General features: G+C 49.6%; 1 protein-coding gene across 9 annotated transcripts in view; it reads left to right on the forward strand.

The window, feature by feature from the left end:
- The window catches only part of COL26A1 (collagen type XXVI alpha 1 chain), a 176,811-nt gene that overhangs the window by 115,174 nt on the left and 43,472 nt on the right, over positions 1–18,165 (forward strand). For 7 of the 9 annotated variants that reach the window (XM_059866007.1, XM_059866006.1, XM_059866008.1 and 4 more), the window contains exons 4-5: positions 1,443–1,484; positions 16,533–16,594. In XM_059866007.1, coding sequence (XP_059721990.1) covers positions 1,443–1,484; positions 16,533–16,594 — 104 coding nt within the window. The remainder of the gene's footprint in view (positions 1–1,442; positions 1,485–16,532; positions 16,595–18,165) is intronic. The other 2 variants (XM_059866005.1, XM_059866002.1) reach the window with 1 other exon arrangement.

An 18,165-nucleotide genomic window follows, 5' to 3' on the forward strand; every position in this document is an offset into this window, starting at 1 on the left:
TTGTAAACAACCTCATGAGAAAGCCAGCAAAGCAGATTGTTAAAAAACACCACCTGCAAATGATTTTAATATTTGACTACCACTGTTTATCTCCAGCTCCCTAAAGCTTCCCAGGCTGATTCATGGCAAAACTTATCCTGCTTTCTCTCTCTCTGGCCAGGCTGTCACATCCTCACTGGAAGCACCATCTCCAGAGGAGTTTTTGGGGCAGTTTTGGGGCTGGTGCAGCCCTCGGGAGGGCGGTGTGTGCTGTGCATGCCAGGGCTGCTGCTGGCCCAGGGGCCATGGAGGTGCTCCTGCTCCTCACCCAGGCTTGCTTTGCTCCCCCAGCTGAGGGAACCTTCCTCTGCTGAGGCAGGGCTCTGCAGGGACAGGATTTGCCACGAGCAGGGCTGGTTCCCTGTCTCAGTGCCCGTTCCCTGTCTCAGTGCCCATTCCCTGTCTCTGTGCCCGTTCCCTGTCTCAGTGCCCATTCCCTGTCCCAGTGCCCGTTCCCTGTCTCAGTGCCCATTCCCTGTCTCGGTGCCCATTCCCTGTCTCAGTGCCCGTTCCCTGTCTCGGTGCCCATTCCCTGTCTCAGTGCCCATTCCCTGTTTTGGTGCCCATTCCCTGTCCCAGTGCCCATTCCCTGTCTCAGTGCCCATTCCCTGTCTCAGTGCCCATTCCCTGTCTCGGTGCCCATTCCCTGTTTTGGTGCCCATTCCCTGTCTCAGTGCCCATTCCCTGTCTCAGTGCCCATTCCCTGTTTTGGTGCCCATCCCCTGTCCCAGTGCCCATTCCCTGTCTCAGTGCCCATTCCCTGTCTCAGTGCCCATCCCCTGTCCCAGTGCCCGTTCCCTGTCCCAGTGCCCATCCCCTGTCTCAGTGCCCATTCCCTGTCTCAGTGCCCATTCCCTGTCCCAGTGCCCGTTCCCTGTCTCAGTGCCCATTCCCTGTCCCAGTGCCCGTTCCCTGTCTCAGTGCCCATTCCCTGTCTCAGTGCCCATTCCCTGTCCCAGTGCCCGTTCCCTGTCTCGGTGCCCATTCCCTGTTTTGGTGCCCATCCCCTGTCTCAGTGCCCGTTCCCTGTCTCAGTGCCCATTCCCTGTCCCAGTGCCCATTCCCTGTCTCAGTGCCCATCCCCTGTCCCAGTGCCCATTCCCTGTCTCAGTGCCCATTCCCTGTTTTGGTGCCCATTCCCTGTCTCAGTGCCTGTTCCCTGTCTCAGTGCCCATTCCCTGTCTCAGTGCCCATTCCCTGTCTCAGTGCCCATTCCCTGTTTTGGTGCCCATCCCCTGTCCCAGTGCCCATTCCCTGTCTCAGTGCCCATTCCCTGTCTCAGTGCCCATCCCCTGTCTCAGTGCCCATTCCCTATTTTGGTGCCCATTCCCTGTCCCAGTGCCCATTCCCTGTCCCAGTGCCCATCCCCTGTCTCAGTGCTGGTTCCTTGTCTCCCCCCGCAGGTTCCTCTGGCCGCCAGCACGGCTCCTCTCCCAGCCAGGACCGTAAGTGGCACCAGGGGCAGAGCCCCAGCAGCCTGGGGGAGGGGGGCTGTGCCAGCCAGGGGTGCCCTTTGCTTCTGGGAGGGGGGGCTGTGAATCTCTGCCTGCTCTCTGCCTCAGTTTCCCTCGAGAATCTGGAAAAGGAATGGCCTACTTCTCTCTGGGAACTGCTCAGGAGGTACCTGAGGAGCACCTGGGAAGGGCCACCCTGCTTTCACTTTCCTCCTTCTTGCCTGGTTCACTGTCTGAGAGAGGACACCAGGCTCTGGGGCTGTCTCAGGGGACCTGTTGTGTTCTCCTTGCCATTAAAGCCTCTGTTTTCCCCAGCCTGCTTCTCCTCAGTCCTTTGGGGTGGGATGTGAGAAGAGGCAGGAATGGGTTTATCTGAGGTGAGTCCTCAGAGGGAGGGTGGCTGGGGACTCATTTGCAGTTGCAGGCTCTCCCTTGAGGTTCCTCAGCCATTGGCATCCAGCAGCCTGGTGTCTCCTTGTGTCTGAGTGTGCTGGAACAACCCCCCTGAGAAAACCAAACTGGCTTTAAAGGTTGCAAGTGAATGAAAGCTGTTTTGTTGCTTGCACAGCATGAGCTGTGTGTGGTAAATCTCCAAAACAATGTTAAAAAATAGCTTCAGAGTTCTCTGGTGCAGATGCATAAAGCCCAGCCAAGGTTTTAAATTCTAAAATGTATCTCCAGTGATGGTTAATCACTGAGAAGCAGGAATTCACATGGGAGTCTTGTGTGGTTTTGTGGAAGGTGAAAACCGTGGCAGCTCTGAAGAAGCACATGCTGAGTTATCCCAGGTTCTGGTTCTGAAGGCAGTGGTGTGACAGGGCATGAGGAGCTCTCACTGCTCTGCCTCTCTGCTCTCCTTGCTGGACACTCAGAAAAATCCATGTTTCACAGCCCAGAAGCTCCTATGAAGCCTCAGATTAGGACAAGCCCAGCCTTGTGCCCCACCCTCTGTGGGGTTGTGCTTCCCACTGCAGCTGCAGCTCAGCTCTGCCCAGGGCTGTCACAGAAAGTGCTGCTGATTGCTGATGGAATGGCTGTTCAGGCTGGAACTGGCCCTGGGTGCCAGGCACAGCTGGAGGAGGGGGAAACAGCCAGGCAGGGCAGAGAGGGCAGCCTGGGGAGGATCTGTGTCCAATCTGCAGTGCTGCATGCCTTGGGTGGGACCCTGAAGATGCCCAACACTATTCCCAGTGGGCACCATGGAGACCAGAGGACATTTGGAGTGTGTAACAGCTTCCTTGAAATTCTTAGTTCTTACTGTATCAGGAAAAAAAAAATCAATGTCTGAGTAGAGAAGCCAGCCCCAATCCTTCTGGCAGGAAAGGATCCTTCAGGTCTTGTCTCTATCTCATTCCTTTCCTACTCTCTGCCATGGTTTGGGATGCTGTTGCTGACTCCCCTCTGTTACTTGGGCATGTCCTGGCACACAAAAGCACTTCTTACCACAGTGACCCTGGTGTTGGAGCTGCCATGTGCAGGAACTGATCACATCTCCAAGGACACATGGGAAAGTCCTGTGTCAGCAGAAATCAGATCTACATTTTCTGCAGTCCTTATTACTGGTCCTGGTGCAGACCAATATTAGTTCTGGATTGTCTTTTTAAAGTGGTGATTTGTTTCCTTTGGCCTGAAACTTTGTGCTTCAGTTTTGTGCCCTTTTGAACATCTGTCCTGTTGGGTGTTCAGGGAGAGCACCAAGAGTCCTGCCCTTGCACACCACAGCCCTCAGAGGGGGCAAGATATGAAATCATTTTACAATGAGGTTACTGCACTGTGCACTTTCACACCCCTTTAAGGTTTCATCCAGGCTGAATCTTGTGCTGCTGTTATTCTGCTGATGGGACAGCAGGTTAGAGAGTGTGGGCTGGGTGTTGATGATGGGTGTTCAGGATGCTCTGGACTCATCTCCTACAAACCCAGACTGAGAGAGCTGGGGTTGTTCAGCCTGAAGAGGACTCCAAGGAGACCTTAGAGCCCCTTCCAGTGCTTAAACAGGGCTGGTAAAAAGGAAGGAGAGAGACTCTTTATACAGGCAGACAGTGACAGAACAAGGGACAATGGTTTTATACTCAAAGAGGGGAGGTTTAGATCAGATGGTGGGAAGAAATTGTTCCCTGTGAGGCTGGGCAGGCCCTGGCACAGAGTGTCCAGAGGAGCTGTGGCTGCCCCTGGGCCCCTGGAAGTGCCCAAGGCCAGGCTGGACAGGGCTTGGAGCACCCTGGTACAGTGGGAGGTGTCCCTGCCATGGCAGGGGAGTGGAACTGGATAATCTTTAAGTTCCCTTCTAACACAAACCATCCTATCCTTCTATGATTTATAAAAAAACATTCTATCCTTCTATGATTTATAGGTTGGTTGGATTTTTAGGGTTTTTCTGACTGTGGAAGGAACCCTTCATTTTGGCAGTGTGGCCTGGGATTCCTCTTGTTGCCTGATGTTTGAAGGTTTCCTTCCACGATTTAATTTTAGTCATTCAGCTTCCAAATGATGCTCTGATTTTAGGATGTGGGCTAAACCCTTTGGAAGTGTGGGGCCAGACAGCAAGGCAGAGGCAGTGGTTATGGGTTGGAAGTGCTTATGGGCTTGGTGATCTGCATCCCAGCATTTTGGGATTGTCACTTCAGGCAAAGTGGGCAGGTAATGACAGTGTTATATTTTCAGGAGTGTGAGCTGCTGCTGTTTCTCAAAGGCACAGGAAGGTCTGTGTGTGTTCTTTCACACTGCAGTGTTCCTCGTGGGCTCCCAGGCACTGCAGTACAGAGAGATCTGCAGATGCTTCTGGCTGCACTCAGGCACTTCCAGCCCTTCCCAGGGTGGGTGTCTCTGCCTGGCCTTTGCTATTGGCTGTTTCTGAGGCTTCAGCCCATTAGAAACTTTACTTTCAGGGAGTGAAGTGGAATTTAAACTATCTGAATATAGTCCTTTGTGTCAAATCGAATGATTTGTTAAAGTGAGGCCAGATTTGTGGGGAGAATCAATCTTTTTTATTAGATCAACTGATGTGGAAAAAGCAGACAAACTTGCAGGCATATTAACCCCTCTGCTTGCCTGTGTTTGTGTTGCAAGAATGAAGGGACCTGTGTGCCAGGGGAGGCTGTGCTTTAGGCTGTTCCTCAGCAGTCTTGGTCTGAACACAGGCATGGGTGGTATTTTTGGGTGTGCTTGTACACTTTTTGGGGAGAAAGACTTTTCTCCCTCTGTATTTGGACACTAGATGTTACTACAGAACAAATAATGGGCTCTGCTCTGCAGCTGACTCATTGTGCAAGTCTGGGGCTAATTACTGAATCCCTGTGTGCCTCAATTTCCATCTGTAAAATGTCACAGATGCCCACCATTCATAAATGGCTTTCAGATTTCCAGATGAGGTGCTGTGTAAGTGTAGAACAGCATTAGTTTATGCACATTGTGCTGGAGGATAACACAAACCACATGCAGCAGAGGAGCCTCCCAGATGTGTCTCCTTCCCCTGCAAGAGGCAAGGCCCAGGCTGATGATTTAGCACAGCACTAATTGGGCTAAAATAGGAGATTGCTTTTGTACTGATGCAATTGTCACCATTCAAGTCCTCATTTCCCAATGGCTCTTGGAGGTAGCCCAGTGCTTCCCTTGGAGTTGAGGAGAGCTGCAGTGCCTTGCCTTTGGCAGCACAGCAATTTACAGCAAACACCCCTGTGCTCCAGCACCCCTGTGCCCTCATTCCCCAGCTCTGGAAAGGGACTGGGCCATGCTCTGCTGGGAATGTGCATCTTGCTTGGCCTCCAGCTGCACTGAGCACGTTCCTGCTGGCATTTCCTAACCTCCAAGCAGAGGCATTTATCTGCAGTGCCATTGCTGGGTGTTGCACACCCAGGAATCCCCATTTTTTGATAAGAAAAGCTGTTCCCATGGCTGCAGGCGAGTGAGGGCCTGGCAGCTGTTCAGCATTAAGTCATTTCTCAAAGTTTAAAGGATTTGTGGGCTGTGATGGTTTGGGTTCAGGCAATTAACTCTGCTGAAGTGCCTGAGAGTGTCTTGCAGACACATTTCATGGAGAAAGATGAACTTAAACAGTTAAGAGCTTTGATTTGATTAAGTGCCCTCAGGTTTCTGTGTTGTGCTGCTGGGGCTAAACTCAGTGGGTACAAAACCTAGGAGCTCTCTGACTGCAGGAGAATTATGGCTGTTGCTTCCCACTGCAATCTGGCCCTGTGCTTGTTTTAAAGTGCCAAAATCACCCCTGTTGCCAGCAGCATCACGTGGCAGCAGGCACCAGTGACTGTGCCCTGGCCTCTGAAGCTCGAGCTGTGTCATTCTCAAGCCCTGCTTGGAGCTCATTTGCCAGTGCATTGTTGCCTGGTGCTCAGAAGTGACTGCTGATGGTGTGGGCTTGCAGGGATGGAGGTGTCTCTGGAGGGATCCAGTTCCTTCTTGGTGTATTGCAGGCAAATTGCACCATTCTGGGTTTGTCCATTTTGGACTCTTCTCCCTGTTCCTCATCAGTGCTCAGAGGGAGGGTCAGAATTCATTGTTAAAACCTCCACAGCTGTAGAAGTAACATAATATTGAGGCAGAGTGTGTGGGGTGACAGGCTGGGAGAGAAGATTGGCTGCCACCCAGCCTTACCCAAGGCTTGCCATGTTCCAGGAGAAATCTCCCCACGTGCTAGGCCTTCATTTATGGGTCTAAACTTGCCATTTAAGGCATTTGTAAGGAGAGTTTCAGGGTGGAATCATCTAGAACCTCGAAATGAGGTTCTGCCACCAGCATGAGGCCTCTCAGGGGACATGCTGTGCTGTTTGTCACAGGGCAGAGAAAGGGCAAATAGGCAAATGGTGATTAAAGGCTTGGTCCCATCAGAAAGTGAATAGATCCCCACGTTTGGGAAGTGTTTAGTGAGGTTTTGATTAAAACAGCAAAATGAAGAAATCCTGGAAAACATTTTGATTATGAATATCCTTTGACTTTTTCAATCTAAAATGAGTTGGAGGTGTAGCTTCTTTAGAAGAGTTAAAAAATCTGAAGCTGAAACTGAAATATGCCTGGCTAAGCCCAAGCAGATTATTTCCTTTACTAATTTTTCTTCACCCAGAAGTTAGCAAGGCAACAACAGAAAACAAACCCAAACAAAAAGTCCTTTGCACAGCTCTGTGCTCCCCAGTAATGGGATGCAAATGTTGCCTTGTTCTTCACATTGTGGAGACCAGAGGATGTGAGGGATTTGCTGGGTCCCCTGAAAGCCCAGTGTCCCTGGGTGTCCTGGAGAACAAAACCACAGCTGCAGAGGAATGTGGAAAGGATTGCTCTTGCTGCTGCTCAGATCTGTAAGGACCACTGCAGAGCTCAGGGGGATTCAGATAAAAGCCAGCAAGGAGTAACCAGCAGCAGGAGGGATCCTTGAGGGATGTCCTGGAGCTGTGAGCCATCCCAGCCCAGCTCCAAGTGCTCACTGGCCTTGTGCAGGGCTGGGGTGTTGGGTGAGGGCTCTGGGGGCCCTTCAGAGCCCCAGGGAGGGAGGGAGGGAGTGGGGAGAATGGACAAACACCATGGTATGGTGAGCCTGGGGCTGAAATGCTGACATGGGAAATCAAACCTTTGCAAAAGTGCCCCTGGCAATAGTAATAATAACAACCATCATCATCATCATTGGGTGTTTGCTGGAGAAAGAATGTGCAAACAGTATTTTGATGTTCAGGGAGCCAAATTCTTCTGAATTCTGACCATCCTTTTCAGTGGCTTAAAGAGTTGTTTTCCTTATTGGCCTTTCAGCTGATTTTTTGTCTTGGCTAAAGGAAGCCAGTGCTAAATGTTCAGGATGAGGAACAACTAGAGCTTGACTGAGCATCCTGAATGTCACATGTTTGTGGGTTACAGGGACTTGGAGCAGGGAGGAGGTGTCCAACCCTAGAGCATCTCTGCAGCCCCAAGTAATAAAACTCAAAGCAGGGGTAGAATTTGAGGTCAGAAATCCCAGCTGGAAACAAGATGCATATTTGCTATCCAGTGGTTAACTCTGGATGCAGTTCACTAAGGAAACCTTGCTTGTCTGGCCCTGGAGTGTCTTTCTGAAACACAAACCCCAGCTCAGCACACGCTGTTTGGCTCCAGAGTGTGAGAGATTCCCTGCCCTGAGTTACACAGGTGCAGAACCAATACTGGGAGAGTCCCTGCAGACTTCACTCTGAGCCTGATTCAAATCTTTCCTTTTGTCCTGTCTGCTTCCTTATTCACTTACACTGCCCCATATTTTGGCTGCATTTTCCCTGTGATTGCTCCTCCCAGCAGGCAGAAGCAGTCTGCTGTGTGAGGCATGTGAAGCCATCTCAATGGGAGCTGAAGTTCTGAGGGCAGTGGAGTTTCTGAGTGTTCTTCACTGGGTCCCATGAAGTTTCTCTCCAGGTCATAGAGCAGGGACTGAGGGAGAAATGAGTTTAGCTCAGTGATGGTGGGATCAGATGTGGGATTTTGCCATAGTGAGGACTGGACTCACTGTGGTGTTTTCCCTGGGAAGGAGCCCCAGGCCCTGTGGACATCATGCCCTCAGCTTCCTTGGCTGGAAATCCTGTGGAATCCCTCTTTAAATCTGGGGACTTTTCATCTAGTTTAGGTTTGCCTTGCTGTGAGAGGTTTCTAGATGCATATCCTTCCTCCTAACCTGTGTTTCTTTATTTTCTGTCCTTTTATTTTCTTTGTCTGCTTTGCTGCCATGCCCTGTGAACCAGGGGAGGGTTTGTTTGGTGCAATATCAAAATTATTAAGTGGCCCCAGTGCCACCAGCATCACTTGGAGCTCCAGGATCAGCAGCTCCAGTCAGCAAGGCTTTAGCAAACATGCTGGACAGGTAAAATCTTTGTTTTCAGGGTAACTTCAGTCAGGCTGTGTTAGTGAAATGTCCTTGGTGCTTGTAAAAATAAAGATGATGCATTTCTATCCAAAAATGTTGCATCAAAACTCAGCCATTCCCTGCTAAACCTTCCTCTGGCAGATAGAGATGGATGGGACATGGATCTCACAGCTGATGGTTCCCTGTGAATAAATTATCCTGATCAGATTCCAAACCAGGCTCACCAGCAGGATGGGGAAGAGCACAAATCCCCAGGCTGAGAGGAATTGTGGATAAAATTAGTGGCTGGGGTGGAAGTGTGCATGTGTGAAATCTGAAATAAAACAATGTGAGTGATGTGAGCTGTTTGAGACTAGACCTGGGTATAATGGAGGGGTTTGGGCTTGATTTGCCAAATAAAAAAAAATATTGGGAAGGAAAATGATTTGGGAGAATCTGAAATGGAAAATTTTAAGGTTTGGACACAGTGTAGTAACTAAAATATGGGTTTGGGTCAACCAGAACTGTTTCTTTTGACCCAAACTAAACCATTTACTTTCACTTAAGACTATTTAATTTGTTCATTTATTTTTAATTTAAGTGAGATTTGAAAAAAATGCTATTCAAAACTTAAGGCTGAAACAGTTAATTCAGAAGGTATGAAAAATTATTTAATAAAAAACCTCTAGAGATAAAATTGCAAAACTTTTAAAAATTGCACCTTTTTTTTTCACTTGAAACAATATACCACATTTTGTGTAGCTTCTTGAATAGTAGTTTTTACTCCAACAACTTGGAGTAACTTGCATTTTGTGGTTAACTTTCTTTTCACTCAGTTTTGCTGAGGTTTTTCTTACAGGCATTTCAAAATCACTGAATATCATGGTAATGAAAAAACATTTATTGTTTGTTTATGAATAAAAAAAGGCCTTTTCCTCTTTAAGAAGGAAAAGAAGAAAGCAGACATGAAAATGAAGTATGAACCCTTTACAAGAGGAAAAGGATCAGATAGCAGTTCTCATAAGAAAGGAAATCTGAGCTGCTTTTTAAAGATAGCCAGTAAAGTTAAGGGTAAGGGTTGTTATAATAGAGATATGAGAGAAATTGCAAATGGGGGATTTTGGCAGTGATTGGGGTCTTGTAGCAGAGATGGTGAATTATCTGGAATGAAAGTAGAAAGGCAAAAATATTCTGGAGGTGTTCTGTTTCATATTGATAGGCAACCTAATAACTCACAATTTCCAGGTGAAGATAAAACATTCCAGCCTGCAAAATCCTGAAGTGAAAACTGTGGGAAAGAACAAACCCCCTTTGATCAGAGACCATCTTTAAGTTGCTCTGAGCTCCAGGTTCCTGATGTGGGAGATGTTCTAATTGTGCTGATGGCCAGGCTGAGGGAGATGTGGTGGGGCTCTGCCAGTCCCAGAGTGGAGCCTGGATCACAGAATGGTCTGAGCAGGAAGGGACCCCAAAGGATCAGAGTGCCACTCCTGAGTGAACAGAAGGTGTGCAAATGCATGGTGGAAGGGGAGGCTGTGGCCAGGCTGGAGCCTGCCATGTTTGCAGGTCAGCCAGAACACAGACTGGGTGCAGCTGGACATGGGAGGTGTTGGGAGAAGAGGCACTGAGTGCACAGCTCCTCCCTGGGCTGGGTGGCTTGGCCCTTCTGCCCCAGCCCAGGCTCTGCCAGCCCCTGCCAGTGGAGCCCTAACCTTGCCCTGCCTCTGGCCAAAGGGGGAGAGCAGGGGCAGGCACTGATCTCTCCTCTCTGCTGACCAGTGACAGCATCTGAGGGAATGGCCTGGAGCTGTGCAGGGATACCAGGACAGGTTCTTCCCCAGAGGGTGCTGGCACTGCCCAGGCTCCCCAGGGATGGGCACAGCCCCGAGGCTGCCAGAGCTCCAGAGGGTTTGGACAGTGCTCCAGGGATGCACAGGGTGGGATTGTTGGGTGTCTGGGCAGGGCCAGGGGTTGAACTGGATGATCTTTGAGTCCTTTCCTGTGATTCTGTGGTTTACAATACACACAGCAAATAAATATCGGGGCAGTAAAAACAGAGCAGTGGAGTCTTAATGATCCTACACTAAACAAAACTCAGAGAGCTTCCCCTTGCAGAAACAGCTCCTGCTCTGGCTTTCCTGGGACTGGAGCTGTGGCCAGGGTCAGAGCCCTTCCCTCCCTTTGATTCCTGAGCCTTTGCTCCTCAGGCCAGAGGCTACTGGGTGACAGAGGTGTCCATCCCCTCCCTGGCTGCTGTCAGCCCTCTGCCTTTCACGTGCTCCAACCCCAGTCACACACAGCCTGCTCTAAACAAGCACAATTAATAAAGCCTATCTAGCCAACATCTGACTCTCATTAGAGGAAATGTGTTGAAAAAACAGATCCCAGGTTGGCTGTGATTTATGGCTTGGGCCTGCTATCCTTCACAAGCACTGGCGAAAGCTTTTGCAAAGGGCCAGAACATAAACTACTTAAGGAAACTCAGTAACCATGTAAAAAGGCTGGAAGGGTCAAATCAGACAAATTAAAGAGAGGTGGAGATGCAGGCCCAGGCTGGCTGTCCCCCAGCTGAGGGCCACCTAGGTAGGCACAGAAGATCCGTGTTCATGTTTCTGCTGTGGAATTTGACTTGAAACTCCTCCTGTGCCAGTGTCAGAAAGTGTCCCTGTTCTCTTTCTGGCTAAGGTGGCCACATGTGTGTGGCTGTAAGGGGAAGGAGGGGTCAGTGGTCTGGTGGTTTCTCTCAAGAGTGTCAAATAAACCATCAGTGCACGAGATCCTGGGTGCTCCCTGAGTTAATGGTGCTTCCTATTTCCCTTGGGAGCTTGGAGTTCATCCTTTTCTCTTTGCAAAGAAACATGGTTGACTGGGTGAATTTAGCTGAGTCCTTCCAGATTCGCTCAGAGACTGCTCTGAACTTGTCCTGGGGGAAGGTGTCTGCTGAGAAAAGCTGATCTCCTGCTTACTTTGACAGACAAAATGTTCTTGCAGCTGGACCTTCTCGAGCTGTGTCCCTGATTTGTCAGGGCAGAGCCCTGGCTGTGCTGGTGCAGGAGCTGGTGCTGCAGTTGCACACTCAGAGCTGCTGTGTTCAGTTCCATGGAGCTGCTGCACACTCAGAGCTGCTGTGTTCAGTTCCATGGAGCTGCTGCACACTCAGAGCTGCTGTGTTCAGTTCCATGGAGCTGCCTCACACTCAGAGCTGCTGTGTTCAGTTCCATGGAGCTGCTGCACACTCAGAGCTGCTGTGTTCAGTTCCATGGAGCTGCCTCACACTCAGAGCTGCTGTGTTCAGTTCCATGGAGCTGCTGCACACTCAGAGCTGCTGTGTTCAGTTCCATGGAGCTGCCTCACACTCAGAGCTGTTGTGTTCAGTTCCATGGAGCTGCTGCACACTCAGAGCTGCTGTGTTCAGTTCCATGGAGCTGCTGCACACTCAGAGCTGCTGTGTTCAGTTCCATGGAGCTGCCTCACACTCAGAGCTGCTGTCTTCAGTTCCATGGAGCTGCTGCACACTCAGAGCTGCTGTGTTCAGTTCCATGGAGCTGCTGCACACTCAGAGCTGCTGTGTTCAGTTCCATGGAGCTGCTGCACACTCAGAGCTGCTGTCTTCAGTTCCATGGAGCTGCTGCACACTCAGAGCTGCTGTCTTCAGTTCCATGGAGCTGCTGTTGCCTCCCCAGGGCTCCAGGCTCCAGGCTTTTGGCAGCTCTGGTTTGCTGCCCTGCCCTGGGGATCACCCTGCCTGTCCTCTTTGTGCATGGCCATGCAATGGAAGTGCTGGACTAGATCAGATGGAGAGGGAAGAACTGCCAGGCAAGTTGTGGCACAAAAATCAAGTATTTAGTTTGTTCCTCTGCATATATGTCACATTTGGTCCTTTTTCATCCTTTGACCTTGGAGCCTTTACAGGTCCTTTACATGAAGCTAACAATGGGTGAAAGGGAAGTGATCCTGGGAGGAGGGAAGTGTGTTGTTTGGAGTCTGAGCAGGTTGAAGCATGAGCTGCAGATGTGATTCTCAGTCCCTGAGCCTGCCTGTGTGCTATGCCCCATTGCATTGCAAGGTTGAAGTTTCTTGTAATAGCGAAATATGGTCTTGAAAAAAACTGTCTGCAAAGACTTTATTTGTTTAAACAAAGGCTTTGTGATTCCAGAATTCTCCCCCTTTCATATGCTATAAACCACCTCCTCTGCCTCCCCTCTGAAACACAAATTTTGGAGCAATCCATCAAGAAAAAGAGAGACAGAGCCTTGATCCCTTGACTTCAGTTGAGCTGTGCAATTTATATCTACTGAGCATCTGGCTGCAGGGAACCAAAAGCTCCTTTAATATTCTGCAGAGACTCTGGGTGTACAAGTGAGCGTGGGCTGTCAGAGCTGAGAAATGGGGCAGGGGTGCCAAGAGGTTTCTTTGCCTTTTCACACAAAACTGACCTGTGGCCCCATAGTGAAAGCTGGGCTGGTTCTTCTTTCCCTGCCCTCAGTGCCACTGTGATCACTGTGCTGAAACCATCAGGGTTTGGTATCAGGCTGGTAGCACACTGCTCTTGTTAGGAATTGAGTGAGGGGTGTGAAGACTTGTGGGGCTTTCAGGCTTGAGAAGCTGAAGTGTGCAAGTATTTAATAATGAAATTATGCAAAGCAGGAGTGCCAGGTTAACAAGGGACCTGAAGTCATCACTCTCTGCTTTAGGTCACTCTCAGGGGTGTATCCAGACTGGAAGCTCAGGCTCAGATCTGATCCCTGTTGGCAAAACTGCAGCACTGGAGGCTGATCTTTCATCAAAGATGGGTTGAAGGTGTCAACCTTTGTGTCAGGGTTAAGGGGGTCACAGCTGGTGCAGAGTACCTGGGCTGTTATTTTCCAGCATATAAAGTCTTCCATGTCTCCTCTGCATTAGAATTTTCCATCCCTCCAGTTGCATTCCAGCTGAAAGGAGGAATGGGAAGGGAGAGAAGTGCTGGGACAGTCTGTTGTGGAGACAGACTGGGTGTCACAGGATATGCTGGTACTGTCTCATGTTCATTATCTCAATTATTTATCCTCCCTGCTGGAATATTTCTAAAACAAATCCTACCATGTGTTTTGAGGTTGGGATTCATAGAGTGAAATCACAACTCCTTTCTCAGAGTTTAGCTGGAAAAATACAAATCTGCCAACTAGGAATAGAAGAGAAATAAACTGTGGTTCTGTGTAGCAACAAGTGATGGATTTCTGCAGATATGGAAAGCGTCTGCTCTGCAGTCCCAGGTCAGAGAGTGTGTGCATTTGCCCCAGTGTTGTATTTGTTCCATGAGAAATAATGATGTGAGATTCTCAAGCTCTTCTAAATAACACAGATTGCTTCCACCCTGATCAGAAAATTCAGCTTCACAGTCCCAGGCCTTGGAACCAGCAGCCATCAAGATCAGACACTAAATACTTCAGTGCATCGTGCTCAGGGAAGATATTTATTAGCTTGATTTGTCACCACCATTCTCAGTCTTCCTGCAGGGACAGCTGTGGAGCCCAGCCCTGGGCAGTCCCTGGTGTGTAGTGAGGGAGCTCTGGATGGAGTGTCTGACACTGCAGCCCTGAGCTTTCATCTCTGCCTTCAACAGCCTCGTCTGCCTGTTGGTCAGATAAATAAATGTCACATGGGTTTGTTGGCAGGACTCTTGCCTTAGTAAGGTCTTTTGCATGAGGATATCCACTTTCTGGATTATTTAAATGTCTTTTGGGCCCAGTCTAAGTACCTTGGGTGTGGATCTGGGTTTCCAGGCATTTCACAACAGAAAGGATCAGAGATCAAATCCAGCCTGAACTGAAGTAGTTCTATTTCTGACCCAGGCTGTGTTTTCTGCCTGTTTCAACACCACTGACATGAAGATCATATTAGTACAAATATCATGTGCAGTGACACTGCTGGTTTCCCTCCTCTTCTGTCACTTTGTCCATTTAAATCAAACCTTTCCTGTTGCAAATGCACCTGAGAGGGCTCTTTGAGAGCCTTCAGGAGCAGAGAGAGCTGCTGGACTGGTGCTGTCCCTGAAGCCTGTCCTTCCCCTGGGGAGCTGGTTGATTCACCCCTGTGCCCAGGGCTGGTACAAACCCTTTTCTAATGAGCTGAGCTCTCCAGAGGGACCTGAAGTGCTCAGTCCATCTCAGAGATGGTGTTCAGGCAGTTCAAGTCAGTCTCTCTGAACCTGTGGGAGTTACTAATATGTGCAAGGCAGCAGAAGTGAGAATGGGACTCTGTGTTTTATTTGCTCTGCAACACATCTGGTGCCTCTTTTGGCTCCTGGGAGCACTGGATTTATTCAGTCTTATCTTTCTGTGGGGATGAGCAAGATCAAAAGCCTGAAGCCAGCTACATACAGAAACCAATTCCCTGTTGCACACACCACAGGCAGATCCAGACCAAACAAGCCTCACCCATTTCCTCCCCCAAAGGACAGTGCACTTATGGCACTTGCATGTTCACGGGTCAATTCAAGCCAAAAGACATTGCCCAAGATCTTCTATTGCAGAAAATAAAAATAAACAAGTGGTATTTGCTGTTGGGTAAAAGAAAGTCCATGTCAGTACTGACCTGTGAGGAAATCCCTCCATCTGAGTGTTCCTGAAGCATCAGATGCTTTTTCTGCAAAATGTTGTGTGTTATGAGGTGGAAAATCTACATCTGGCTCCTTTGGGAAGCTACACAGCTCCTCACAGAGGGCCAGGGTGAGAATTCCTTTGGAAACTCAATGCAGTGGGTTGCTGTTAGCACTCAAACAATCTTTTTAGCCTGTAAATCACTGGGGTGGAACAGCCCAGCTTCCTGTTCTTCCAAGGCATGCACTCAATGCACTCACACTGCGTGCCATGGCTGAGCCACCAGGGCATGCAGGAGACTGGAGAGGTCCCTTGGGGAGCCTTGGGCAACAGGGGACAGATCTTGTTAGGGGGGACAGCAGAGCCCAGGGGCTGGGGTGTTCCCTCAGGGCAGAATCCATGTTCACCCATCCCTTGCCATAGGGAAGCTTTGGGTTCCACCACCCTCTGCACCAGTGCAGCCCCAGCTGCACCTGAGCAGTCTGTAGGGGCTCAGGAACCACAGGACAACATTCCCAGCCCTATGGAAGCACCAGAGTTAAATACTTCCATGGCCAGGCAATGGAAACTGAGTCAATGAAAGACTCTGGCCCTCAAGGAGCACAAAGCACACACAGAGATGTGTTTCAGCTCTATGGGACATGAGCTGTGGTTCATCACCTGGATATGGATGGTGTATCCTCTGAAATGCTCCATGCTGTAAATCATTTTCCCTTGTTGAGAGCTGCTGGGCTTCAGAAGTCATGAGAGGTGAGGGGTCCAGTGTGGAAAGCTTCTCTGAGAGCTGGGAGTGGGCAGTTCCACCTTGCTGCAAAGCACTGGGAAAGTACCCTGGTGGTTAAATCTCTGCTCAGGGCTTTATCTTCCTTCACTCACTTCAGAACTGCTGAGATGAAAGCAGAGGTAAAGCAGCAGGCCTTGTGTTTAGATAAGGAATGTCCTTTGGAGGGAGCAGCCACTTTAACCTGCACTCAGAGCTCCTTCTGGCAATGTTTGTTCTCACTGAGGCTCCTCTCAGGATCCTTTGGTGGCTGCTCACTGTCTGCTGCTCCTCTGCAGCAAAGGGAGATGGAAACACTTCATGCTGCAGCTCTGGGCTGCACCAGCCCTTGGGTCTCCTGGCTGTCACTGAGGTGGATGCTCTGTCTCCTTTGCTGGGAGTGGACACATCCCTGGGAGCCCAGGGATGGAGCAGGACTCCACAGAGATGGGCATTTTGTGTATCCATTGCTTTCCTTGGTAGTTTAGCAGGAAAATAGCAGAGGGGAGAGTATTAAAGGGAGTGGAGGTTCTGCAGCCTGGTGTCTGTGAGGAGGGAGCAGGTGCCACACCAGCCTGCACCAGGGCAGGACAAGGGTCTCTGCCCATGACAGCAGGTCAAGCTGGTTGGCAGCATGAAAAGTCTTCAAAGTGATTTTTATTTCATCTGCCCTCTGCATTTTGGGAACTTCATTTCACACTCTGCCCCATAAACATCCCCAAACAAGGCTGATGTCACGTGGCTGGTGACCTGGGCACTGGATCTGAATATTTATTTTGCCCCAAAACTGATCTTGACTGACTTTTCCATGAGCCCTGGATGAAGGGATCAGCCTGGAGCTGTGGCTGAGCACACAGAGCAGCTGGCAGTGTGACATGCCTGTGTTTTGTTCCCTCCAGAATGCATGAACTGCACCAGGCTGGCTGACATGACCGAGAGGCTGAACACGCTGGAGGCCAAGGTAAGGAGCTGCCTTTATTCTCCTCTTCCACCAAAATTCCCAAGAGTTTCTGCTGAAAACCACATCCAGTTGGCAGGCCTGGAGAGATCAGTGCCTCTTCCCCTCTCCATGGCAGAGGCTCTGCCCCAGAACATGAGGCACTGTTTGCCCCTAGCCCTGCTCCTCCCCTTCCCATGTGGCTGCATCCCTGCCTCAGCTCCTCCAAAATAATGCTCAGACCTCAGCAATACCTTGCCATGTGTTCCCATCACGTTTATTTGTCACTGTTTGCCTGTCACACCTGCCCTGCCTCTGCTCTGCTGTATTTCTCCAAGTGCAATCCAGTCCTGCTTTTTTTATCCCTTTTCTGAAGGCTCTCCTGCATAGTTTAGTGGAGACAAATATTGGGGGGAGACCTTCACATTGTGGAGGTTTTGTTTTTTTTTTTCCCCTACAAATAGTTTTAATTTTCACCTACTGGGATTCAGATAAATTGTTCCAGTCTAGCAACAAAGCAGCTGAGTCAGCATTGCCCTTTGATCTGTGGTCCCTCCTGTGACAGCCCACTCCTGGCTGCTACTTATCATGCTTTGGTCCCTTTAAGGCATTTACTGCTGTTATTATTCATTAACTGATGCTTATCAATGACATAAAAGAATTTAGGGAGAAACCTTTGTGGAGGGAGGTGGTGGTTGTGTGGTGTTTTTGAGGCCAGTGCATGATATTATGGTAATTTGGGAATTGTTAGTGCTGAAATGAAGTCTGGAGCCTCCTCAAAGCCTTCCCAGTTATATTTCACTACAGGAAAATGAAGGAGCAGGATTGTTCCAGTGGAAACAACTGGTGCAGTGCAAAGGACCAAAGGGAGCTGGGCTGTCTGAGCAGCAGGGGCTGGCAGTGGGGGTCCTCTGGCAGGGCAGGGCAGAGGGGCTGCTGAGCCACAGGCCTGGCCTCAGAGAGATGGGAATCAGCCCTTCCCTCCCAGGCTGGGGCCAGCTGGACCTTTCTTTGCTGCCCAGGGTTTTCTCTGTTGGCTGACTGGAGAAGGACAAGCAGAGGCTGTCCTGCCATCACTCCCCACTCTGCTGCCTTGTGTGCTCAGCACTGGGGGTGTCTGTCAGGGTACCTGTTGATGATTCCCTGACTTCTGGGACTCTGGCTGGGCCCTCCCAGGGGGCTCCCCTCTCCTGGAGTGGTTTTGTGTCAGGAAAGAGAGACACACTGGATCTTTTCAGTCTTCAGGTTCTTGTTTATTGTTACCTTATCTGGAGTTTTGCATGCTGTTCACACCAGGCTCAGCACGCTGGAAAAGCACCACAAAAATGCCCAACAATCTCTTGGTACAAGGGCTTTTAAAGCCAAACTATCCAATTAAGAACTGACACCTGGATTATTTCCATTTTTAACCCAATAACTGATCCCACAGAGCTGCAATGTGGATTTTCCACCCAATTACAAAATGCCACCCAAACCCAGGAAGAAGGAGGAAGAAGAAGGTGAAGAAGAAGCCCAGGATGACACCTTGTGCCCTCCATCTTGCTTCCATTCACAACACACTAAAAATCCTAAAACCTCAATTTCCCACCTAAGTG

The sequence above is a fragment of the Haemorhous mexicanus genome, chromosome 22 (genome assembly GCF_027477595.1).
Source record: "Haemorhous mexicanus isolate bHaeMex1 chromosome 22, bHaeMex1.pri, whole genome shotgun sequence".
NCBI lineage: Eukaryota > Metazoa > Chordata > Aves > Passeriformes > Fringillidae > Haemorhous > Haemorhous mexicanus.